The sequence below is a fragment of the Panthera leo genome, chromosome F3 (genome assembly GCF_018350215.1).
Source record: "Panthera leo isolate Ple1 chromosome F3, P.leo_Ple1_pat1.1, whole genome shotgun sequence".
NCBI lineage: Eukaryota > Metazoa > Chordata > Mammalia > Carnivora > Felidae > Panthera > Panthera leo.
Genome location: NC_056696.1, coordinates 1276994 through 1302814, shown reverse-complemented (window position 1 = coordinate 1302814; position 25821 = coordinate 1276994). Strand labels below are relative to the sequence as shown.

The following is a 25821-nucleotide window of genomic DNA, read 5'->3' as shown; positions in this document are numbered from 1 at the left end:
GTCCCCAGTGTCTCCGTTGTCTCTGGTGTCCCTGTTATCCCCAGTGCCCCCAATGTCCCTGTTGTCCCTGGTGTCCCCATTGTCCCTGGTGTCCCCATTGTCCCGGTGTCCCTGTTGTCCCCAGTGTCTCTGTTGTCCCCGGTGCCCCCAATGTCCCTGTTGTCCCTGGTGTCCCCATTGTCCCTGGTGTCCCCATTGTCCCCAGTGTCCCTGTTGTCCCCAGTGTCTCCGTTGTCTCTGGTGTCCCTGTTATCCCCAGTGCCCCCAATGTCCCTGTTGTCCCTGGTGTCCCCATTGTCCCCGGTGTCCCTGTTGTCCCCAGTGTTCCCGTGTCCCAATTGTCCCCGGTGTTTCCATTGTCCCCAGTGCTCCCGGTGTCCCTGGTGTCCCCGGCCCTGCTCCCTGCAGCTGGAAGAGAAGGGTCCCGCCTCTGACAAGCAGCAGGAGCCCAGCAGCTGTGTGGGGACTTGAGCACGAGAGAGCAGCCCCCCCAGTTCAACCCCCGTTTTCCATCGGTTTTTTGTCTCTTTCAACAGTGTCAATATAGTGTCTTGGGAAAACACGTGGGCTTTTAGGGGAGACGAGCCTGGGTTCAAACCCTCCTGCTGCTTAGCGTGGTGCCGCTGTGCTCTCATCTGTGACGCCCCGTTGGCGACAGCGGCTGTGGCCCAGACGGGACGATGTGAGCGCAGGGCCGGGCCGGGGGCTCCGCGTGTGGCACGCGCATGCGTGTGTGCATAACCGCGGGGTGGACCCCTGACCTGGGCCCGGGGGGCTTGGCCCCCCTCCAGGGCTGACGGCTGCATTCAGCTCACCAGGCGCTGTCTCCCCTGGACGCGGGTGGCCTGGTCCAGCTCACAGCACAGCCGTGTCCTCTGGGTCAGGTGAGCAAAGACCCACGAGGAAAGTGACGTCTCCAGGTGACCGCGAGGATGGGACAGAGTGAGGCTGAAATCCGGGTCCGCTGTCCGTCCGGGGCTCCTACTGGCTGCATCGAAACTACTATTTCTAGATACTTGTAGCCTTCTCCCAGCACTTCCTACTTTGTCTCAGTTTCAGTCATACGTGCAAACCTTTTCAGACAATCACACACGAAATAAGAGCCCTCAGGGCACACGTGTACTTGAGTTCTATACTTTTATCCCCCCGGGGCTCGATTCTGTTGTGTCTTGCTAATCCAAGGACGCAAGACACAAAGCTTGCATGTAACTTCATGTTTAGTGAGTTATTCCTTCATTAGGCACGTATTGAACATCTGTTATGTGTCCAGCACTGGGCCACAGCGAAGGGGTGTGTGTATATGGGGGAGAGACTCAGGGACGAACATGCAGTTTCCGCGTGCCAGAAGGTTCTGGTCACAGGAGGCGTGGCAGGAAAATTGCACACGGTGGGCAGGGAGTGGGGGGCGGGGGGCTCTCACCGTCCGTTCTGCCCGAGGAGCACCCGATGGGCTGCGTGGGCATCAGGTGGTGAGAGTCCTGGTGCTGGGCCCGGGACACAGGATATCATCCTCAAGGCAAGCTGAGGGGCCCCGAAACTCCTCATGTAACAGAATCATCTGGAGGTTGGAGGGATTTGGGAAGTCGGGGACACTGTTGCCGTGATCCGGGCCTGAAGGGATACAGAATTGTGCGGAGGCCGTGGCTTTGGGTGCAGCGAAGGGAAGGGACCTCAGCAACGATATCGAGGGATACTTGGGGGAAAGACTGTCGCTTCTCTGCCATCTGAGGGTCCTGGCGGGGTCCCCAGCCCATGCACACCTGCTGCACGGTTTTGTGTTTAACGGTCAGTGTTCAAAGCTGGATTAATTACAATCCTTGATTCATGGCACATTCTCATCGTTAGTCCACGCGTGGCTTGCTTTAATTAACTTACTACTAATAGTGTGATAAAGTGCTGTAAACGTATCCGCCAGCCTGCCCGAGAACATCACCTAAACCTTACATGTCTCTGTATTCCCGTCCCATCTCCCTCCTCGAGGTGGAAAAGACCACGCTCCTGATCTTTGTGTTCAGCTTTCCTTCTGGGTGTGTTTTATCAGTCATTTATTTATTTTTAAACAATTTATTGTTAACGAGTCTCTACACACTACACAACTCTGAGATCGAGTCACAGGCTCCACCGTGGGCCCCTGGTGTGTGTTAATTCATACCCTTGCGTGTGTGTGTTTTCCCCCCACATTTGAAGTTGCCCCACTCCTCAAAAAGTGAAAGATAGAACGACCCTACGACCCAGCAACTGCACTGCTAGGTATTTATCCAAGGGATACAGGTATGCTGTTTCGAAGGGACGTATGCACCCCCATGTTTATAGCAGTGCTATCGACAAGAGCCAAAGTATGGAAAGAGCCCGAATGTCCATCGATGGATGAATGGAGAAAGAAATGGTGGTATATATGTATAATGGAATATTATTCAGCAATCAAAAAGAATGAAACCTTGCCATTTGCAACTACGTGGATGGAACTGGAAGGTATTATGCTAAGTGAAATTAGTCAGAGAAAGACAAAAATCGTATGACTTCACTCATAGGAGGACTTTAAGAGACAAAACAGATGAACACAAGGGAAGGGAAACAAAAATAATATAAAAACCGGGAGGGGGACAAAAACATAAGTATGGAGAACATATTAAATATGGAGAACAAACAGGGTGGCTGGAGGGGTTGTGGGAGGGGGAATGGGCTAAACGGGTTAGGAGCATTAGGGAGGGCACTTGTTGGGGGGACTTGGGGGGCTCAGTCAGTTAAGCATCCGACTTCGGTTCAGGTCATGATCTCAGAGTCTGTGAGTTCAAGCCCCGGGTCAGGCTCTGTGCTGACAGCTCAGAGTCTGGAGCCTGTTTCGGATTCTGGGTCTCTCTCTCTCTCTGCTCCTCCCCCACTCACACTCTGTCTCTCTCTGTCTCTCAAAAATAAATAAACGTTAAGAAAAAAATTGGGGGGCACCTGGGTGGCTCAGTTGGTTACGCATCTGACTTCGGCTCAGGTCGTGATCTTCCGGTTTGTGGGTTTGGGAGCCCTGCGTCGGGCTCTGTGCTGACAGGTCTGAGCCTAGAGTCTATTTCAGATTCGGTGTCTCCCTCTCTCTGCCCCTCTCCTGCTTGTGCTCTGTCTCTGTCTCAAAAATAAACATTAAAAAACAACCTTAAAAATTAAAAGGTAAGAGCTTCCCTGAACTTGGGGGTCGAGCCCGGCAGCCTCCTGAGTTTACTTTGTGTTCAACACTTAAAACGTTCCTTTTACAGAAAAATCTTTGAGGGGCGCCTGGGATGGCTCAGTTGGTGAAGAGTCTGATTCTTGATTTCGGCTCAGGTCTTGATCCCAGGGTCGTGGGATCGAGCCCTAGGTCAGGCTCCATGCTGAATATGGACCCTGCTTGGCATCCTCTCTCCTCTCTCTCTGCCCCTCCCCCCGTTCTCTCTCTCTGTCTTTCTCTCTCTCAGCTGATAGTTCAAGAGAGCAGGTTGTGTTTCTGCCTCTGCACGTCAGCAGATACCCGAGGGCGCAGGTCCCCGGTGAGGGCATCGCTCTGACAGCCTGGAACAGCGGGGAAGCAGAGGGGCGGCGGCCGTGTGCGTGGAGGTGGTGAGGGGCCCCGGGGGGGACAGGGCAGAGCGCGGACATCACGCCGCACGCAGCCGGACCCTCAGCCTGGTCAGCGACCCAGGACCCGTGGGCCCGGCGGGTTCTCTCGCCCGCTAGTTAGCGGTGGGCTTGTCCTCGACACGCCGGAGCCAGAGCTGGAGCTCAGGAGGTGGTGGTGGCCCGCGGGGCAGTCCCGGCCCTGTCGGCAGAGACGACGAGGGCTCCGAGGAGGCCAGCAGGTAGCAGGGCAGAGCTAGGTGACTGCCCGGTGCGAGGGGTCATCTATGAGGGCAGGGCAGCTGGGCTCATCCGCCGCCTGGCGACCACAGAGAAGCCCCCTGCCCTTTCGCTCTCCTGTGCACGTAGTCGCTATTTCATACCTTCTGTGTCTCAGTCGCCTCCGCCCCCTGGGCTCTCTCAGCGAATGTCCTCCACCCCTACGTCCACGAGGAAACGTCACAGCCACCGGAAGAGAACTTCCCAGGGCCCCACTGTCCCGTCGCCCCTCACGTGCACACCTGCCTTCTCGCCTGTGACAGGGACGGACTGCGCGTGCTCCCAGGAAGACCAGCCCCACCCCCCGCCTCCCCTTGGGCTCTAGGTCTGAACTCAGGGACACCCTCGTGCAATTTCCCTCCGTTTCTAGAAGGAGAGAGCGTGGACTGTGTCCAGTGAGATGGGGGTGGGGAGCAGCCACTGGTTTGGGCCACCTGAAGGTCACGATGGCCTCTGCGGAGCATGTGACTGAGTGACGGGAAGAGAGGATGGGTGGGGGGTGGGGTGCAGAGAACTCGGCTCCGTGAGGGTCTCCCCTCCCTGGCAGAACCGTGTTCTGTGTTGTAACGAGAGAGGGAGGGGCGGGGCAGGGGTGCAGGGGCGGGAGAGGTTAGAAACAGAAGACGCTGAGGGACAAGGTCCAGCAGAGAAGCCGACGGACGACGCAGGGCGCCCACGGCCACTGGCAGCGGGGCCCGAGTGCCGGGAGCGTGTGACACGGTGACACAGTGACAACACGAGCCGCCTCAGAGAACCCGCAAGCAGCGTCCTGGTCACAGGTGGCGCTCTGTGCGGCCAGCGTCACGAATTTTACATGTACCCGACTCCTGTCTCCTGCGGCCCTGTCTCTGAACAGGTCGGGTCGGGGGGTCACCATCAGCTCTCGTCCGGCTTCCAGCAGCTGCCTCCCGACTCCGCCTTCCTCCGGGTCCCCCGCTGTTGCGGCCACTCCGGAAACTGTCTGCGCTGCCCTCAGGTCTGGGATGCCCCCTCTCACGGCCTCTGTCGGGACCCTCAGCGCCGTCCAAGTCTCCTGTTCTCCAGCAGCAAGGCCCCTCTGTCTCTCCCCCAGCATCACGTTCCTCGTGGGCAGGAAAGGCGTTTATCTGTCCTTTCATCCTTCTACCCGGTGTCCACCTCTGCCCGCCCCGTCTGTGGGGCGTTGCCCGGGTCAGGGCTCCCCTCCAGCAGGCAGGGCAGGTCCTGTGTCATGGCAAGAACGTAGAACTGAGAGACCTGGGGTCATGTCTGCCACGGAGTGACCGTGGGCTGGCCTGACCATACCGTCTACCTGTAGACCTTCCGTGGGTCTCCGACCCGCCCTGGATCTATAGGGGCCACGTCGACCTGACCTAATCACCTGGTCATGCTGGGTCAGCAGGATCTGGGTTGGCCGCTGGGGGGCGGTGCGGCGGGGTGGGCGTCTGGGGAGGCGAGTGATCCCACAGGGCAGGAGAGGGATGAGCCCGAGCTCCACGTCCCCCCTCTGCCTCCTCGGGGCCGGTCGGACTGGCTTATCTCCCCCCGGCACCCTTGCTGTCCTGGCAGATGGGGCAGTCTTTCCGCAGAGACCAGTAATGAACGTGTGGATTATAGCGGGTCTTCTCTGCCCTCCTGTTTTCTTTTAAATTCTCTGTCGAATCAAGTTCTCCCGATACGAAGCTCGCTGTTTGAAAGGTTCTTGGTGCACTCTCTGTGCTGGGCGCCCATCACCGACGGCTGGTCCCGGAAGATTCCCACCACCCCGAAAAGAAGCCCCGTCCCTGTGTCAATCCCTCTCCCGCGTGTGTCCCTCTCCCTGTGTCAATCCCTCTCCCCCTGATGTCCAGTAATCTTCGCTCCGTTTCTGTGGATTTGCCCATTCTGGGCATTTCTCATAACTGGAGCCATCGGTTACGCGGCCCGTAGGGACCAGCCTCCCTCGCGTGACCCTGTTGTAGCATGTGTCGGACCTCCTTCCCTCTTACGGCTTCTCATCGCTTGCCCGGGGACCACGTTGCTTACGGAGTCCTCCGCCGACGGACGCGGGGCCGAGTCCACTTCGTGTCCCCGTGGGCCGCCGCGAAGGGTGCTGTACGAGCACCCGGGCACAGGTCTCCCTGTTCCTCGGTTCCCTGCGGAGGAGGGAACGCGGAGTTACCGTGTGGCAGTGGGAGGGCCCTCCAGACTGCTTTCCCGAGGGTCTGCAACACCTCGCTTTCCCTCCAGCACCGCGGACACTGGGTCTGTGCCTCGTCCGTCTTTGAATCCGGCTGTGGGAGGGCCCGGGAGAGAGGATGCTGCCGGCTCTCGCCGCCCCTTCCCTGATGCTGGTCACGCGGGACAATGTGCTCTGCCGGCCGTAATTGTGTGAGACGCACGCCCGGCCTTTGGGCGATTTCTCGTCCTTGCCGGGGGGACGACGCAGCCTTGGTCCTTCTGTGGATCTGTGTGCATGCACCAAGGGGACCCGTGTGACTCAGGTGCTGCGTGACCACCCTGCCTGGCATCCCCAGTCTCCGAAAGGGGCCAGGGCTTCGTGGAACGGAGTTGGCGGGGTCTTGCGGGGTCTGGGGCGCGAGGCTGTGGGGACGTCTGTCCCGGGTGACAGGCTGCTTCCTCCGGAGCGTCGGCCGGGTCACGCTGAGCAGGAGGCCGGTGAGGGTGCTGCGTCTGGGGCTTTCTGGGCTCCAGCGACACAGCGGCCAGCACGGTAGGAGGGGGCGGGTGGGTGGCATCCAGAAAGCCTGTCCTGGGACACTGGGCGTCTGAAGGATGAGCACAGCAGGGCACCGCCCTGGAGCCCGCATTCCCGCGCCCGAAGGACAGCCAGGAGGCGGGGAGTGGAGGGAAAAGGGCCGGGGTCCCGGCTCAGGGGTCCCGGCTCAGGGGTCCCGTGGGGCCCCTCCGGCCTCGTTACCCTGAGAGCGGCCGGCAGGGTCTGGGCTTCAGGCCAGGTCTGTGTTTGAAGTGACCGCTCAGGTCAGTCTTGGCTTTGGACACTTGGCCGTAGATTCCAAACTGAAAATACGTATTTCCTTTCCTTTCCCACAGACCGGCTAGATTTCTCCTGGAGGCCAGTGCGTCTGGAAGATTCCGTGTCGACTGAATGGAGCCGTGGTCCTGCTTCTCCGGGAGGAGGGGCCACCGGCTGAGAGCAGGGTCACCTTTGGGGGCCGGCGGCGGATCCAGGGCAAGTGGGAGCCCAGCAGGGAGGGTGGGGCCCCCGAGCGGCCGCAGCCCCGTCTCCCCGCCGAGGCCGGACAAACTCAGCTCTACGGTGGGTGCCTGGCGGCTTGCCCAGACCTGCCCACCTGCCTTCGCTCCCAGACCGTCCCCGGCTCAGAAGGTCAGAACTGGGTGCCGTGGAGGTCAGCTGGTCGGCTGGCCCGGAGCGCCCCGTGTCTGCAGATCCCCGTCCCGCCTCGGACCCTGTGACTCAGACCTGTTTTTGGAGGGCGGGATGGCGGCAGGGCCTCAGGGAAGCAGCATTTTGGGCAAGCGCTCCGGGGGATTGTCGCCCACGCCGTGTGGCTTCCGGGCTGCTGTTCGCAAGTGACTACAAACCTGGTGGCTCTAGAAGCGCAGAAACCCTTCGGCCACGGTTCTGGAGGCCGGAAGCCCACACTCTGTTTCCCTGTGGCTGCAGCCAAGGCCATGTGCCTGCAGAGGCTCCGGGGCTGTGTTCCCGGCCTCCCCCAGGTCCGGGGCTGGTGGCATCCGTGGCCTGTGGCTGCAACGCTCCAGCTGCTGTCCCGTGGGCACATCGCCTCCTCCTTTTTGTGCTTGACACGTCTGGCCCCGCCTGGGTCTCTCGAGGACACTCGTGGTTGCATTTAGGGCCACGATAATCTCCCCATTTCAAGAGCCTCAACTTAATCTTATCTGCAAAGATCCTTTTCCGAATAAGGCGCTGCTCACAGGTCCCAGGGATTAGGTGTCCAGGTCTTGGGGGACCATTGTCCAGGCTGCCACACACGCTAAGTTCAAAAATCCCTGATGTGTGAACGGGTGGTCTCTGGAGGGGAGGGGTGGGGAGGGGAGTGAGAAGGGGAAGGGAGGGGGCAGGGAGGGAAGGGGAGGGAAGGGAGAAGGGAGGGGAGGAGAGGGTGGGGAAGGGAGGGAGAGGGAGAGGAGAGGGGGAGGGGAGGGGAGGGGAGGGGAGGGGAGGGGAGGGGAGGGGGAGGGGAGGGAGAGGGAAAGGGGAGGGGAGGGAGAGGGGAGGGGGAGGGAGAAGGGAGGGGAGGGCGGGGAGCAGGTGCGGGGTTGAGGGAGGCATCTCGGGGGTGGGAAGTGCAGAGCGGGGACTGGAGTGGACAACACTGTGATGACCGTCCGGTGGCAGGGGTGACCACGCCGGCCGTGGGGAGCACCTCGGAGCGTGGAGACATGCCGGGTCAGTCTCTTGTGCGCCTGAAACCAGCGTAATGCGTGTGTCGACTACGCTTCAGCAGTGAAAGTTAGAACGATCACGCGTGGGGTCCACGTCCGTAGAGGAGACCAGGCCCAGGGAACTGGAGCCTCGAGAAGAGTGACCCATCCAAGGTCACATTCCCTTCTCCGCAGAGAAGCCGTGACTCCTGACCCCCAGGCCTTCCCTTCCTGGCCCCCCGGGTCCCCAGGAACAGCGACAGCTGACACCTGCTGAGTGAATCCCACACCCTGTCTCGTGACGCCCCGACTGGTGACACTCTCAACCCTGCAAGGCGGGTCCCCCTATTATCTTCCATTTTACAGATGAGAAAATTGAGGGGAGGAGGTTGAACAATGTGCTCAAGGCGAGCTAATTACTGGTGGACGTGGGACAGAAACAACCTAACCTCGCTCGTGGGGCAGGCTCTGTTGGGCTTGCTCTGACATTCCCATCCCCCCCTCCCCCCCACTTCCTGGCCATCCTCTGAGCCACTCCCCCAGGGCCCGGCAAACACTGGAGCCACAGGACTGGTCTTCCCACCTCAGCCCACCGGGCCCACGGGGCCAAGGGCAGGGGAGCGGGCCTCGCCCAGGGTGGGAGTGGCTGGGATGCCACCAGATCTCCTAGGGAGGGCCCCCCCCCCCGCAGGTTCCCAGCCTCCTAAGCGTTTGCAGAAACGCTCAAGGCAAAGGCGAAGGTGGGTGACATTCATTAGCGCTTTTGTGACTCTCTTCCCAGGGAGCAGGCCCCTGGATAAAGGTTCCCGGCAGCCTCGCCTCCCCGCAGCAGGTGCCCGAGAGCGCGGCACGGCTCTGCCCCCTGTCCCCCCGGGGAGCCCTCGGCCATGTCTGCGCTCGCGGCCAGCGTATCTCAGCGGCGGGCGGCAGCTCACGGTCTTGGCTCCCAGCACGAAGCCGTCAAGTATTTAGGCCAGGACTTCGAGACCCTGAGGAGGCGGTGCTTGGACTCGGGGGTCCTGTTCAAGGACCCCGAGTTCCCAGCGTGCCCGTCAGCCTTGGGCTACAAGGACCTTGGACCACACTCCCCCCAGACTCGAGGCGTCGTCTGGAAGCGACCCCCGGTAAGGAGACCGGCTTGCAGCCACGGGTCACACGGATGGAGGGTCCTCACTTCTGGTCGGAAGTAGTTGAGGGAGAAATCATGCCCCTGGGCCCTAAGTTTCTGGGTCCCCTATTGTAGAGCAATCCTCCCCAAGACTTTCTCAGAGGCAGTGAGGTATGGAGGGAACACCACACACAGGCTTTGGGACCAGCCGCATCGGATCTGGGCCCGTGTGGCCGTGTGCAGAAACCTCACCTTTCTCATCTGTGGAATGGTGCTTCAGGGTGGGGCGTGCAGAACCGTCCTCCCCAAACCCAAGCCGTGACCTCCTGTTCCGGGACCCTTGTCCGGTGACTCAACCGGAAGGATGGGGGCCCCTCTGCAGGGTGAGAGCCGAGACCAGGGCTCCGTGCCGTGTCTGGCACATAAGGCGAGTCACAAAGGGACCACGATCAGTGGCCCTACGCCAGGCGCCTCTGTTCTCGCCCGCGACGGGAAAGCCAAGCTGTGGGAGCCGTCTCCTCGGCAGGGGTGGGGAACGGAGCGCGAGGCAGGGACAGCACCGTGGACGTGATCAGAACCGTCCTTCGGTTCCTGCTCCCGCTGCCCCAGGGTCTGCGTCCTGTCCGGTTTGCAGGACGGTCTGCTGGAGAAACCCGTCACCCCACTCGCTCCTGCCAACCCGGCCCATCCTCCGTACCCGAGACCTGAGGGGCTAGTCGGGGGTGTTGGCAAAATCGAGGCCGGGAATCGGTTTTGGATTCTTATTTCGAGAGTTGACGGCCATCTCGTTTCCAAGGACAGGTCGTCCAGCCTGAGTTTTGGGCCAGGCGTGGGCCCCGTCCCGGGGAAGGCGGTCGGGGAGACCCTGAGGAGGGAGCTGTGGTCCCAGCTGTGAATCGGGGACAATGGAGGCGCTGCACAGGGACGTCAACTGCGAGCCAGGGGACCCGGGGTGTCCAGAGGGGGCAGCCTAGTGGGGCTGGGGACCCCAAAGGGCCTGGGGAGGGGTGAACGGGGATGACGGGGGTTTCGCCGGGTGACCGAAGCCACGGGTCAGTTAACCTTTGCCAAGGTTTTCTCCTTCATCTGAGATTCTCAAAGCTCCTACCTCCCCGACCACTTTGCTCTGCCCTAAACTGAGTCTTCACCGGGTCTCACTGTCCACGTAAACACGGTCGCTGTAGAGCGCACGCGTGGGTTTGCGCGAGGCTGTGCTCACACACCGTGCGGTGTCACACATCCTCTGAGACCCTACTGACGTCACACAGGCTCCCGAGCTGGAAACGGCCCTGACCCTCCCTCCGTCGGGCGCCTGCCCCGGTACCCGGGAAAACCACCCCGGCCAAGAGGCTGGGCCCCCTCCCCGGATGCCTCGGGGCAGCAAGAGTGGGGGCGTCCCGACTGGAGCTGCACTGATGGGCCTCCTTCCCCCTTCTCTCCTTCCTTCCTTTTCTTGCTTCTACTTGTGGTAAAATACACATAGCGTAAAACTTCCCGTCCCAACCGCCCCTAGGCTTGCCCGCCGAGCACTTACCCTCTCGTGCACTGCCAGCACGCCATGGGCTCCCAAGCAGCTTGTGAAACGGGGCCTCTGTCCTCACTAAACACTGTACGTGGAACCACACGGTATTCGTCCTTCCGCGACCGGTTCATCTCACTCGGTCCGATGTCCTCAGGGTCACCCCTGCGGTAGCAGGTGTCAGGATTTCCTTCCTTCTGGAGGCTGAGCCCCAGTCCACTGGGGGCGGACGCCATGCTTCTCTCACTCATTCACTAATCGAGGGACGTTCAGGTGGTTTCCACCTTCTGGCTGTCGTGGATCATGCCGTTACGAACGCGGGTGTTCAAGTATCTCTTTGAGACCCAGCTTTCAATTCTTTTGGGTGTATGCCCCGACGTGGAACCTCCAGATCGTACGGTAATAATGTTTTTGATTTTTTTAAAGGAAATAAAATGTATTTTTTTTAGTTTATTTTAAAAAAATGTTTACTTATTTATTTTGAGAGAGAGAGAGAGAGTGAGAGGGGGAAGAGGCAGAGAGAGAGGGAGGGAGAGGCTCCCAAGCAGGATCCACACTGTCAGTGCGGAGTCCGACGTGGGGCTCGATCTCATGAACTGTGAGATTGTGACTTGAGTCGATATAGGAGAGTCAGACACTTAACCGACTGAGCCCCCAGGCTCCCCTTGTTTCTTTATTCTTTTGTTTTATTAATTTTTTAAATGTTTATTTGTTTTTGAGACAGAAAGAGACAGAGCACAAGCAAGGGAGAGGCAGAGAGAGAGGGAGAGAGAATCCGAAGCAGGCTCCCGGCTCCGAGCTGTCAGCACAGAGCCCGATGCGGGGCTCGAACTCACAGACTGTGAGATCATGACCTGAGCTGAAGTCGGACGCTCAACCGACTGAGCCACCCAGGCGCCCCCCAACAAGTGTCCTCCTTAATGCCCATCACCCATTTAGCCCAACCCCCCACCCACCTCCCCTCCAGCAACCCCCGGTTTGTTCTCTATATCTAAGAGTCTCTTAGAGTTTGCCTCCTTCTCGGTTTTTATCTTATTTTTCCTTCCCTTCTTGTATGTTCATCTGTTGTTTCTTAAATTTCACAGATGAGTAAAGTCCTAGGACATCTGTCTTTCTCTGCCCGACTTCTCTCGCTCAGCATAATACCCTCCAGTTCCATCCGCGTTGTTGCAAATGGCAAGATTTCCTTCTTTCTCGTGGCCGAGTAACATTCCACTGTGTGTACATACAACGCCGTCTTTATCCGTTCATCGGTTCCTGGACACTTGAGTTGCTTCTGTATCTTGGCTGTTGTAGGTGATGCTGCGGTAAACACCGGGGTGCCTGTATCCCTTTGAATTAGTGTTTTTGTATTCTTTGGATAAACACCTAGTAGTGCAGTGGCTGGGTCGGAGGGTAGTTCAATTTTTAACTTTTTGAGGCACCTCCACGCTGTTCTCCAGAGCGGCCGCGCCATTGTGTATTCCCACCAGCGGCGCACGCGGGTTCCCCTTTCTCCGCGTCCTTGCCAGCACCTGCTGTTTTCTGCTCTTTGACAGTGGCCGTCCTAATGTGTGCGGGGTGGCCTCTCACTGTGGTTTTGGTTTGTGTTCCCCTGATGTTGATGCTGAGCGTCTCTGCATGTGTCCGTTGGCCACCCGGATGTCTTCCCTGGAGAAATGTCTGTTCAAGTCATTTGCTCATTTTTAAGTTGGGTTATCGGCTTTTTGGTTTCACTCGCTGCTTTGGAGGGTGATGCCTGACTCTGTTTGTACCAGGGACTTCACGCCAGCTGCCTGGCTGTGGCTCTAACGACCCTGCCTCGCACCAAGCTGTTAACTTGTACCTGTCCTGCGGGGCACGCGGATGGGGTGGGCCAAACACGCATGCACGTATGCTGTGGTCCTCTTGACAGGAGATGATGCTGGCTACTTAGATGTTTCCTGAAATCATAAAATTTGGTATCCTGACCCTTTCAGGGTCTTTGCCTGTTTTGTTTTTTGTTTCGTTTCATTTTGTTTTGTTTTTTTGCCTATTTTTACGCTGCTGAGCAGAAGGTCTGCTTGGGCTCTCCTCTCGGTGGTGGAAGACGAGTTTGCCCAGATTGAAGATCTCAGGGTCCAGCTTGTAAGCCCAGGATAAGCTTTGGCTATTCACGATCCGAGTGAGATTTTCTCCGCTGGGGCTGGACACAGACGACAGACACAACGGCGGCCGTGTGAGACCCGGGCCTCCTGCCGCCCTCCCCATGCTGTCCATCCTCGTGTCCCCACGGCGCCCGGGCCCGCCGCCTGAGGGACGCCTGGCGTGCGCGGCCCAGCTGACGATGTTCTTTTCCGCCTATTTGTTGGCAGTTGAGCATTTGGTGGATCCTGAGGACAGACTCCGGGGGAGGGGGTGATGCCTGCTGCGTAGTGAGGACCCAGGGGAAGGGTGGAGGGCGTGGCTCTTGGGAGGTTGGGGTGCAGATGAGCGGCCGGGCCTCCCCCCGGGGCTGCCACATTCCCTCCTGCTGCTGTCTCTGGACTAATGGATTTGGCCGCATCTATTAGCACTGGTCACGCACAGATGCAGTGGAGCTTGCGCAAGCCTTCTCTAGTCGGGGGCAGGCAGCGTGTGGCTGAGAGCCTGGGTCTGGGCGCCAGGCACATCGGGATTCTGGTCCCCTCGGTGCCGTTTCCTGGCCCTGTGCCCACGAGTGAGATGCTGACCCCCAGGACCCAGTCTCGACTTCTGTAAAAGGGGTAATAACATCACTTACCTGGCGGGGTTATCCGGAGGTTTGGATGAGAGAGCGGGAGTGGGTTGAGCACGGCGGCGCTCGGGGCTGGGAGCACCCCCTGGTTCACGTCAGAGGGCGAAGTACCAATAGGAACGGAACACACGGGGCCAGGGCAGGGGCGTTAACCTGACCGTGGAGTCCGGGACGGTTCATCACTGCGGACATTCGAGTCGGAAGGGGGGGTTGGGAGCAGGAGCAGGAGGGCACAGGTGGGAGCGAGCAGGGCTGTGCAGGTGTGCGGGAGAGAGGGAGGCTGTGGGAGACAGAGGTGAGGCTGGGAGGTCAAGGGGGCCGGCCGCAGGGGTGGGACCTCCAGGCAGGTGATGAGGCCGCCACCCTGGCGGTGGTGACCGAGGTGACAGCACCGCGGGCTCTGGAAGCCACGGCCGGAGCTCCTGAAACTGTCAGACGTGGGATGATGCCCCGGGGCGCTGTGTTTCCCTGTCACCGCCGTCACCGTCGCCTGGAGTGTGCCGTCCAGTCACTTCCTGCCTCGGCCTCCTCAGGGTGCCCGGGGGTCCCTGTGCCCTGCACCACAGGCTGATACGGGCTGGAGTAACGTATGTGTGTGTTGAGATCCCTGCCCCAGCGGCATTAACACCATTATGGAGAAGGGGAAGGGGGGGACGCGTGCCTCTCTGAAACCGCCCGGGCCAGCGTGTTCCTCGGTATGTCCCGCCCGCCTTCTGGCAGCAAGCTGCGTGGGGAGACTTCGGGAACGCGCTGCGGCCACAGCTCCGAGCCGAGACGCAGTCTGCTCACCGAGCTGAGGGTCCGCACAACCCGGGAGTCGTGGCGTTTCTTGGTGCCTGTTTCCGAGGAGGCGTCGTGAATGATGCTAACCGACGACGCGATAAACCAACGTCCCCTCCGCCTGTAGGCCACGCGGTGCCATTCCTACGACAGGGTACGCCGCCTCCAGGTCTTGCAAACCACCGTCTCCCAGACCGAGCGCAAGATCTTAGCAGAACTTGGTCTGAGTCTGCTTAGATCTCAGTCTCATGAGCTTACGTCACAGGAACTGTGACTTGTGCAGCTGGGGACATCGCCATCCTCCGTGGCTGGGGGTTGAAGCCAGGGGTTTGGGTTGGCTCGACTTGGGACTCGAACTCGCGGGCCTCAAGAACAGGACCTGAGCTGCAGTCGGATGCTCAGCTGACTGAGCCACCCAGGCACCCCGAGAGTATGTTTTAATGTTTATTTTTGAGAGAGAGAAAGTGTGAGTGTGGGAGGGGTCGAGAGAGAGGGAGACGGAGTCCCAAGCAGGATCTGCACCATCAGCACAGAGCCCGATGCGGGGCTCGATCTCCTGAACCCTGAGATCATGACCTGAGCCGAAGTCAAGAGTCAGATGCTGAACTGGCTGAGCCGCCAAGCACCCTGGGAGGGGACAGTCTTTCAGGAGGGTTTTCAAGGAGCGAGATTCTGTGAGACCCTGCTCGGTGCGTCCTCTCGTCTTTCTTCTCGACGTTTTTTGTCCCTCTCTTTTTAGTTTTTCATTTTCCAAATCTGTCCCCCTTTTGCTCCCCAAGAGCTGACGGTCTGGAGGCCGGGAGCCCCCAGCACCTGGCATCAGCATTTGCAGCTCTGAGAAACCCTGGCTTGGCTGACACCAGGGCGTCTCTCAACTGCCCCTGGAGGTGGCCGAGAGGGACCCGGACAGAGCTGCAGGCCCGCCAGCGGCCCAGCCGCATAACCCGCGGTTCTTACAGCGAGGTTGCGAAGTCTCCATGTGCTGAGAAAACTCGGACAAGACACGTGTGATCGAAAGCCGGCATCTACCGCGACCTCCTACCTCCTCCCCCCATTTCCCCATGGTCGGTCACAGAGGGGTGTCTGTTCCTTGAGGGTCCACCCTCGCCCTGGACAGTCTTCCGGGGCAATGCAGACCCACCTCTCCCTTGGGGACAGAGCCGTGGTCAGCCCCTCGGACAGTCTGCATCCTCTCCCACCCAGAGAGCCCCAGACACAGTCCCTCTCGGGTGTTTCTCGTTTTCCCCCTGAGCGTACGCGGCCTACACCCGGCTTTTCTCCGACTCTTCCGTGAGGGTCGGTCCTGGTTTCCCGAGCAAAGGCCGGAAGCACCTTGAGTCTCAGGACCGGTTCTCCCTTCGCTCCCTCCTTGCCCTCTTGCCCACCTGCCGAGCTGTGCGCGGAGCGGGCTCCCGGACGAGTTGGACAAGCTGCTCGGGGGAGTACACCGGCCTCGTGGTGGGGGGTTCACCGGAAGGAAGGACTTCTCGTGGGGCCCGGAGCTCCAGGCGGATGGCCCGCGGAGGGGCGTGAGAGCAGGGAGCGCGGCTGGGGTGTGTGGGTGCATCACCGCGAGCTCTCGCCTGAGGTCACACCCCACGCCCCAGCGCCTGGGTCAGTGCGAGGGGCCCCCTTCACGCTGTCAGGCGGTTAATGAGCGTCCGCGGGTGCACAGCACTAGTTGGGGCGAGGAAACGCTTCTGTAAGCCTCTCTGTAGGTAGGGGTGCTGTCTGAGAGGTGAGCTCACGAGTCACCACATTATTGCCGGGGCCACTGCCTTTCGTCCCTCCCTGCCCTGCATCTCCGCTCTGCACCCTGGCCGCCTTCCCCCTCCGCACCCCTGCTCCGCACCCCGGCTGCCTCCTCCCTCCTCCAGGCTGCAGAGTCCTCGGCAGGTGATCTGGGCTCCTCCCAGGCTGAGCCCTGACCGTGACGCTCCCTGACCTCCACTCCTTCTGGCACCGGACGACTAGTGACTCGTGTTTTGTCCACTCGCTTTCAGGAGCTGTGTGCCAGCCCTCAGTTTATCGTTGATGGAGCCAGGCGCGCAGACATCTGTCAGGGAGACCTGGGTGAGTACGGGGTCGGCCACAGCCCTCTTTGTCCGTGGTCAGGGCGCGCGTGTGGCCGTGTGCCGACTGACGCGAGATCAAGCCGTTGGACGCGCCATCGCCTGTGCGATTTTCTGTGTGGGTCTGCGTTTCTGGGCGGTTGTCTTCACTGTGAGTCTGCACAGCTGGGAGTGTCACTCCCCAGTGGGGTCCCCGCATGGCACCCGGCCCCTCCTAACGCAAGAGTCACGAGCCGGGATGGCGGGCGCACGGTGGCGACCGTGCTGCGATGCGCTTCGAGGCTGGTTGCCTGTAAGTGGACGTAACTCGCCCATGGAATGGCCACGTCCGTATAATTGTGGTCTGTCCACGGGACGGTTCTAAACTCCGTAGGAAGACGAGGATCCCGTTTTCTCGCCAAGCTGTGTCTCGTAGCCTGGAGTCCTGCGAGAACAGCGTCCACCTCCCAACCTCCCACGCTCCCTCCGAATCAGATGCACTTACACTTAGAAAATCGTTTATCCCAAGTTTTTGCTAAGTTCTGGCCTCGGGTGGGGGGCCGAGGCTCCCCTTGAAGGTGCCTCAGCACTGCTGGCCTCTCAGCCGCCCCCGGCCCGCGGGGTCTGAGCACGGAGTCGCCCGACGCCGACGTCTCAGGGGACGGGGTGGCCCTCGGTCGAGCTCACTGGGCTCCTGACCGCCAGCCCGCGCCGGCTGCAAGGCCAGAACTGGAGATCAGGCACCGGGTGATCCAGTCCCACCCGGAAAACCAGCAAAGCAAAAGGAAGCATCCACACAGACCCAGAAACCCTGTCTTCCCAGGAAGCCCCTCCCTCCTCTCCTGCTGGTTCCAGCCGAGAACACCTGCTCTCCTCAGCCTGCCAGAAGGTTCTAGGAATTGGAAGTTCACAGGGCATTTTATTTTAAGTGTTCCCGCATTCTGGCTGTTATACGTGGAGCAGACACCACCTCGGCCGGAGCCCACAGAGCGTGAGAGCAGAGCGGCTGGGACGTGGCCGCGGCCTCCGTGTCCCAAGCCCTGTGACTTCTGTGCCCCTTGCGCCCGGACTCACGGCCCTTTTACTTCCAGCCAAATGTTTAACCTAATTAGCATGCGTCTCAGGGAAACAGCTTTGAATGTCCACTCGTAACAGCTCCTCGTTATAGACACGTTAACTTTGGGAAAGGTATTTAACAAGTGCCTATTAATTGTCGGCCTGAATAGAGGCTCTTGAGTAGTTTCGAGCAGGGAGAGGAGAGGTTTCCAGAGGAGGCCTGCGTGTTGCCACGGTGAGCGCATGCAGCCGCGGAGCCAGACATGGACCAACTGCCCTCAGAAGCCGCCTCCTGGGTAGTGAGAGGGGCCGCCAGCCGGTGCCCCGGGGGAGCCCAGCCTCCGCGGTGGCCTTTCGAGAGCGGAGCGTAAAGGGGCTGGAGGGCGCGTGCTGGGGGCCTGAGGGCCAGCCGGGCGCCCTGGGCCCTGGGTGGAGGCCCCCGGGGGAGGCTCCCCATCCGACCAGGAGCCAGGCGGCCCCGGCGAGTCAGGGCACACCTCCCACGGTGTTCGTCCAAGTGCTGAGAGTCCGATATAGCACAGGGGGCCCTACTCTGGGTTTACTACGTTTTTATCACCGTTGCCACCCCCGGTCTGTCATTTTGTTATTTCGGACACATGCCCTTCACCAGTGACAAATCCCGAAGAGTGTGCGGTGTAAAGCTAGCTGCCCGCTTCCCCTGGGGCCCGCCGCCCTGTCACCGCCTCTTGTCCCTCCCGCTGGCTCATCGCGTCCTTGCGCTGGAGGCAGAAAAGTGTAGGCACCGCTGTCTGTTCTCTTTGCGCTTAACCGAGTGCTGGTCTTCCCACAACGTGTCGGAACAGCTCGGTCCCCTTCCCGCTCAGCCCTGTCCCGTCTTGACATCGCCTCCCGAGCCATCTTCTCCTTTGCTGTTACGACACGTGTAGCAGCGGATGTCCTTCTTCCTCGGCCCTGTCGCGCGTGGGTGCCTGTCCCTGGGCCTGCGGCACCGCAGGTTCAGTCCGCGGGGCGCCGATCTGCCACCCGCCGGGCCGGGCCTGCCTCCCGGAGGCGTGAGCCGCTCCGCGCCCAGGGGAGACTCTGGGCTCACCTCCGGTCCAGGGCCTGGCCTTCTCTGGAGGCACAGTTTTAGGAGAATAAAGGCTGGGAAGCGAGTGATGCTAGCCAGCTCCTAGCGCCGCGGGCCAGGAGCGCAGGAAGCACCCGTTCTGGGCCCCTGAGGGGCTCCGCGACCGTGACTATGGGGCAGACGTCTCCGCCAAGTGGGTTCTGACGCTTGCTGCCTTCAGCAAATGGGGAGCAGAGAGAGACTTCCGGAGTCCAGAGGGAAATTAGATCACTCCTTTTGTTTTTTGTTTTAGGTTTATTTATTTATTCTGAGAGAGACAGAGAGAAGACAAGTGGGGGAGGGGCAGAGAGAGGGGGAGAGAGAGACTCCCAAACACACTCCCCTCTGCCAGCGCAGAGCCCGACGTGGGGCTCGAACCCATAAACTGTGAGATCACGACCTGAGCTGAAACCAGGAGCCGGACGCTCAGCCGACCGAGCCCCTGGCGCCCCGGAATTAGAATGGTTTCCGAATCACGACTGCTGCTGCGGAGCAGGGTGAGGGAGAAGGGCCCCCTACGAGGCCCTGGTGGCTCTGGGGCCTCTGCCCTGCTTCCTCTCTGCCCGGCAGCGGGCGCGGGCGCTGAGTGTGGGCGTGGGCTCCCCGGGGGCTCCCCGCACCTCCCTGGAATCGCTGTCCTTTCTTCCTGGTTGTCTTTCTTCCGGGTCAGGCCCTGTGTTCTCGTGAAGGGGGCGTGGGTGGCCCGTTCCCCACGTCTCCACAGAGAACGAGCAACAGGTCCTAAATCCCGGCTCCTTCTCTGAGGCGTTCCCCTCGTGGATTTCTCCGCGTGAGTCGGCGCTCCCGCGAGGGGGCCACAGCGGACTGGTGTCTCCATCCTTAAAACGCTCTCCGGGACGCCTTAGATCTGTGGCCTCCTTTGAGGAGGGCGTGAAGTAAGTCAGTTCATCAGGACTGGCGACCAGGCGGCCTCAGCACGTAGAGAGCCAGACCCCTCACGGACTCTGGTGGGCCCGGGGTCAGGCCTCCAGGAAGCACTCAGCCGCAGATGGCCGTTCCTGCAGCCAGGCCTGGGTGAGGAGGGCGAGGTTCGCTTTTGCCAATGGGGCCTTCTCCTACTTAGGGTGGTCCCCCTTCCCTCCATTTGATACCTAGTGCTCAGTGCCCCTGCGCTCGGACCCACTATCACAGTATCCCGTCTACTCTGAGGAAGGGGCCCAGGACAGTCATTTACACGTTAGTATGAATCTGAGCCAGTGGTTACAGGAGGATTTGTGTGTCCTGTGTGGTCGGAATGGTTGCAGGCAAAGATGTGCAGCAGTGACAGCCGCGGATCACATCACAGTGGTTGTAAATACCTCAAAATACCGTTTCAATTTCTACTCATTACCACCTCGTAACTAAGCTGTCACCAGGCCCCACCCCAAACCTTTTACATCGAACGTTGACAGAGAAACACAAACCTTCCTGTGTCGTAATTGAAAAAACATTTTAATAACGGTTTCGATACAGTTTATGATGTCCTGTTTTTCATGTTATGCATTTAGAAACATTATTCTATCCGTCCCTCACGGGCAGAGATGCTGCTCAGCTCCGCTGGGGTCACTGGGTCTGAGGCCCGAGGCTCCCTGGCCCCCCAGGAGCCCTGCCCTTGGCTGGGGAGTGACGCTCACCGAGGCCAGTGTAGAACTTTGGTCCACTAGCAGAGAGAGTCCGTCCGGGGTAACCGCTTGGTCTTCTAGATGCCTGTCCCCCTCCCGTCTCCTGCCCCCCCCATGCTGCTGGGCTGGCCTGACCGCACCCGGCAGGGTGTGTCTGTGGTGGGCGAGGTTCCTGCCTGGGCCTTCTGCTGCCACATGCCTCAGGCACCACGCTCCTGGCCTCGTGTGCTTTGCTGAGGCCACGGGAGGCCTTGTAGGTATCTCTGCCCTCCCAGGGCTTGTCTCCTCCTCGCCAGCTGGAGGCTGCCTGCCGGGTCCGTGCAGATGGTCCCTCCTCACCGGCTTCCGTCTCGGTCCCCGTGCCTGTGGGCTCTCGGTCCCTGTGCCCACGCAGCCCCCGGCACCTCCTCCTTGCTCTGAGCTTGGAGCCCCTGCTCCCACTGATCCCCACCCGCCTTCCCAGAAGCTGTATCTATGGATGGGGTCGGGGTCGAGGTACCCTGAGGACATTACGTCTGCTGTTAACCCCCGCACGCGCGTGCACCTGTTATGTCCCGATCCCCTCTGCCAGCTGGAGATTTATATTCATATGTATTCTTAAATATTCCTCTTGTTACAAGTAAGTCCTTTTTGCTCAGTGCCAAATGATCCTGTGCAGTGAATCATGAGGTACAAACCCATTTTACAGATCAGAAAACCCAGGACCACAGGAGTTAAGTGGGGCTGCAGGTGGCTCAGCAGACAAGTCCGAACCCACGTTATTTCTGCTTTTCTGAGCTTGTAGGGACCGATTCTCAAAGCTCTGGTCCCAGTGGCCTGCAGACTGTCCCCCACAGTGTGGGGTTTGGTGGTGACACACAGAGCAGGGCCCCCAACCTGAGGGCGGGAATCTCCCACAGGTGCGTTCTCCTGGAGGGGGGCTGGGGCTCTCACCCTGTGACTATAAGGGCCCAGAATGTCCACGGAGGCTCCCGCTCCGGTCCCTCGGGGCACAGGCACTGCTGACTTGTTCACTCACTGGCCCCTGCACCGCCCAGCCCGCCTGGGCAGATACCGCGACCAAGTGGCAGTGTGGTCAGGGAACAGGTGACGATGACCAGGGTGAACAGGAGCCAGGGACGCCCGAGGCCGTGTCCCAGCTGCCATGTGTCCCAGGCTGCCGGGCATCTGGGCTCTGGGCAGAGCCTGGGAGAGGGCAGAGAGGTGTCCGTGGGGCAGAGGCTGGCCCCAGAGGAGGCCGGGGCTCTGGGGACCCGGTCACCCGGTGACTCCGAGGTTTGGAACTGTCTGACTTTGTCTCTGCTTGCAGGGGTGAGGGCTGGCATCAGCGTGCCTTGGAGGGAAGGAAGAACGGTATAATTACAGGGCTCGGAGGGCCTGCAGGAGGCCACGAGGCCACGTTCCCAAATGCGGGTGGGCCTGAGACGGGTCCTGCTGTGAGAGCGTCTCACGTGGGCACCCGGGTGAGACGAGACCCCTCTGCTGTCCTGGGCACGAAGCCAGAGCGGCGAGAGGGAGAGGAGGAGCAGGGGAGAGGAGCGGGGCTCCCGGAAAACTCTGTGGTGACAGCGTTAGAAGGATCGTTGTCACCACCAGGGACGTGTTGCCACAGAGCCACATCAAGCTGTCTTGTCCGACCTCCCTCCAGCGCAGACCCCTCCCGTGGGGCTCTGGCTTGTCAGCCCCCCGCTCCCCGTGCCAGCATGCCCCTCCCCCAACCCCGGGGACGTGTGCGATTTCTGGGGGCGGTGTGGGTCGTCTCCGTGGCCTGGGGTGGGCTGAGCATTCTGTCACACAGCAGGATTCACTCAGGATACGGGAGCTCAGAGACCCACGTCTGCTTCTGGTCTTACCCGGCTGTCTCCGCTGTCCCCGTGAGCAATGTCGTTGCACAACAGCTAAGGCGTGAGACCTTCTCCCCAGTAATCAACACACGGGTTTTCGAATCACTTCTGACAATTTCGTGCCGACCCACGTGATTTCATTCAGGTAGCATTTTATCCTGGGGTCTGCAAAAGCGTCCGGGCCCGCTGCCCGCCTCCACTGGGCTGTCCGTGCAGCCGGGGGAGGCTGGGAACTGTGCGGGAGGGGACACCCTTGTGCGTGAGTGTTTTAATGCAGCCAGAGGCGGGAGGCCTGGAAGGCGCCAGACGCGGAGGGGAGGAGGCCCGGTTGGCTTTTAGCCAGAGGCAGAGCTAAAACAGCACCTGCTGGTGACGCCCGGCAGGCGGAGGCCTCGGGCCGCTGTCGAGTCTTGAAGGTGGACTTTTACAAGGTGGCGCAAAGCCCTCCATGCCCTGGGCTGTTCTCAGCGGGACCCCGGCACTCTGACCACGAGTTGGGGGGAACGCAGACCGTCCGATTACAGGGGTTCCGCCCTGTCTCTGAGGGGCTCCCATCTCTTTTGGGCCAACGCTCCTCATTCAGTAGCCCTTTTTGGGGCGCTTTCTTGCTTCATAAAGGCCAGCCCCTCCCCAGCCTCCCCGAGACGCCTGAACACAAGGAAGGCCAACCGTCCCCTGGGCGGAGGAGAAGGGCCACGAGTTTCTGACTGCGGTCCCGTGTGTGGCCTTCCCCCGGGCGGTTCTGCGACACCCACGGGCCGTCCTGTGATCCAACTCAGTTCTGACGTTATCTAGGTGGAGTCAGACCCACCAGCCCCAGGCTCAGCCCTAGGAGACCATCCCCGCCTCCGACGCCAGGCTCAAGTCCACGGGCTCACCTGTGCTTCTGACCAAATGGCTGTGGGTGGGAAGGTCCCACGACCCCTCCTTGGGTCAACATGCCCGAGCGGCTCTCACTGCTCAGGCAAGCATTTTACTCTCTGGAGCTGGTTTCCTAGAAGAGGATGCACCTCACGAACAGTGACGGGGGGGGGGGGGGGGGGGGGGGGGGGGGGGGGGGGGGGGGGGGGGGGTGAAGTGGGGACAGGGCGGGGGCGCCGGTCTCCCCGAATCTGCATGTGTGCACCAGTGACAGACGCCTAATGGATAGGATCATTGGCTGCCGGGGGATGATGGGCTCCCAGGTCCGCGGGGGGGGGGGGGGGGGGGGGTGGGTAAGGGGGGACTGAGGGCTCCGTTCCCCTGGCAACCAGTTAGGTAGGTCACCTGCCCGGGGTGGGGGAGGGGGACTGAGGGCTCCGTTCCCCTGGGAGCTTTCAAAGCCACCTCATTACCGTAACAAAAGAGTGAGTGACACTGTCTCCCACTGCTTCAGCCTGGGTTACCATAACCGAAGAGTGACACTGGGTTTCCTGAGCCCTGAGCCCAGAAACAGGTCGGAGACTGATTGTCACTCGTTACTATAAACATCTGAGCATCACAGGCCGGCTGGTGCCAGTGTGGTCCCTGGGCTGGTTCCCGGACGTGGGACTCTGTACCCTCGAGCCCGTTCTCCTGCTACAGCCCGGGGTTCCCACACCCGACCCCGCAGCCACCACAGCTCTGGGGGGCGGGGGTTCACCTGCCTTGTTCCCTCCAGGCTCCCTCCTCTCCACCCCACCCCCACCCCCAGGCTCTGTGCATCCTGTTCCCAGAGTCCCGGGGGCCCCGCCCACTGCTGTGGCTTTGTCTCAGCCCTTCTGCTCTTTACTCTGGTTCCTGCTGTTCAGCTTTGAAGGGGCCCCTGCAGGGGATCTGGCACCTCACCTTTCTCCGTCCTTCCTCCCACCTCCTCCCTGCGCCCCGTGGCCCAGACGCTGCCCCCCCTTCTCCCTCGGCGTCTGAGTTCTTGACACGCAAGGTTCACAGTAACACTGGGTGTTCAGACCTCAGGCTTTGACTCTGATGTGTCAAGGGAATTTTTGATTTAGCGACTTCTGTGTCAAAAGCCTGACTCAGGATGGCTGTCTTTTCGCGGACTTAAAGCCTCTTTTGACAGAGCACCTCATCGTTAGGGCTCGGGTCTGCCTGCTGCTTCGTGGCCCTGAAGCCCGTGGCTGCAGGGTTGGAGGGCTCCCGGGCGTCCTGATTTCAGTGGGGTAAAAAATCACTTTGTTATTTTAATAGACATTAGTCCCCTTACAGTATAACCTGAGTGAGAGTGGGAGGAATGAAGCTCAGGTGTCCCCGACTTCCCCTGAGGTCAGGGACCCGGGACCCCCCAATTCCAGCCTCCTCGTTGCTCCAAACTCTGCCCCTCCTGCGGCCGGACCTTGCTGGAAGGTGGCTGGCGAGGAGGGACTTGTCCGTCACAATTTCCCCCTCTTTCCCGCCCGCCTTGTTCGTCACCGAAGCCTTGTGGCTGCTTCTGGAAATGGGAACATGGCTACAGATCACAGCCGTGTCCCTCTTGAGATTCATGTGGCCCCGGCTTCAAGGCAGGTCCCCAAACAAGTGCTGGAAAGTTCTGAGCAACAGAATACATGTCCCCCCAGGAGCCTCTCCAAGGGGAACATCCTGGCTTGGCGTGTTCCTTAGAAAGAGCATCCGCTCACGCCTGGCTCACCGGGGCTGGTTGGAAGCCCAGAGCCTATGAACCCACCGCGTGCACTCCGAGCTCTGCGTGAGCACGAGGGGGGGCCCGCGAGACGTCAGGACTGAGGCAGATGAAAGGAAGATTAACCTCCTCGAGCTGGGCAGCCCCGTTTGATGTCAGCCACTGAGGGACGCTTAGTTTCCGTGACTTGACTTGTAATGTCTGAGGTGTCGGAGGCGGGCAGCCGGGAGCAAGGTCAGTGCCAGAGGCAGCAGGGCGGGGGGGCCGCACCTGGCTGTGAGGGCTCCTGCCTCCCGGAGTGGCCACCCTGTCAACCCCTCCCCGGGGGCACAGGCCAGGGTGACTTCTCTTGTTATCTCCCCCTGCCCCCAGGTTTAGGGGCAAAGGCCCCGATGTTGGCAGAGGTGGGATCTGTGGGCCCAGAGCATGTCCCCTGGGGCCTCGCTTCCCCACAGACCCGGGAGACTCAGGAGCAAACACAGAAGGTGCTCCTGGGGATTTGCACAAGACAAGATGTAATCTATTCATTCATTCCGTCACTTGCTTATTTATTTTTGTCGAACACTCATTGAGCCCCTACTATGGGTCAGCCGTCTGCGGGGGATGCCAGACAAGGAACCCACATCCCTGCTGGGGCTCCAGGAGGGTGCTCCACCTGAGGGGGGAGGCGGGGTCACGCCTCGGCTGAGCACCTGCCGTGCAGAAGGAGCTCTGAGTCCACACTGGGTGCTGACCGTGACCCCGAGGTGCACAGAGCGGTTTAGATACACTCTTCGGGAAACACAACGGAACAGAGGGACGTGTGGCTGGAGAGGGGCGGGGGCGTGGCAGTGACTTGCAGGCAGAGGGACCAGGGACCGAGGGGTCAGCCACCCAGGGGGAGGCGAGGGCACGCTCGTGCACATCGGAGTCTGACCGGAGGTCAGGTTCTTGGTAGGAGAGGAAGGAGGAAAGCTGGAGACGTGGGTCACGTTCGCGTGTTTTCTGTCTTTCCACTGTCGACCCCACCAACTGGGTGCGTGGAGGTGACACGGTCAATTTTCAGGGATGGGGCGGGGGGAGCAGAGAACTTCCCAGGACTCCCAGGGAGGGTGCAGGGGCCGCCGTGACCTTCAGATGCCGGAGGACGGGGTCCATCTGACCCTGAAGGGTGGACTGAACAGGACGGTGAGGGTCAGAGAGGGCAGGGACCCTGCGGGCCGGCCTGACC

The 25821-nt window shown here is 60.6% G+C and overlaps 1 protein-coding gene across 1 annotated transcript in view; it reads left to right on the top strand.

Moving 5' to 3' along the window:
• Positions 1 to 9098: 9098 nt before the first annotated feature.
• The window catches only part of LOC122212381 (calpain-8-like), a 41610-nt gene continuing 24887 nt past the window's right edge, over positions 9099 to 25821 (top strand). Inside the window, 2 exon segments of the mRNA XM_042926235.1 lie at positions 9099 to 9335; positions 16356 to 16425. Of these exon segments, the coding sequence (XP_042782169.1) occupies positions 9099 to 9335; positions 16356 to 16425 (307 nt within the window).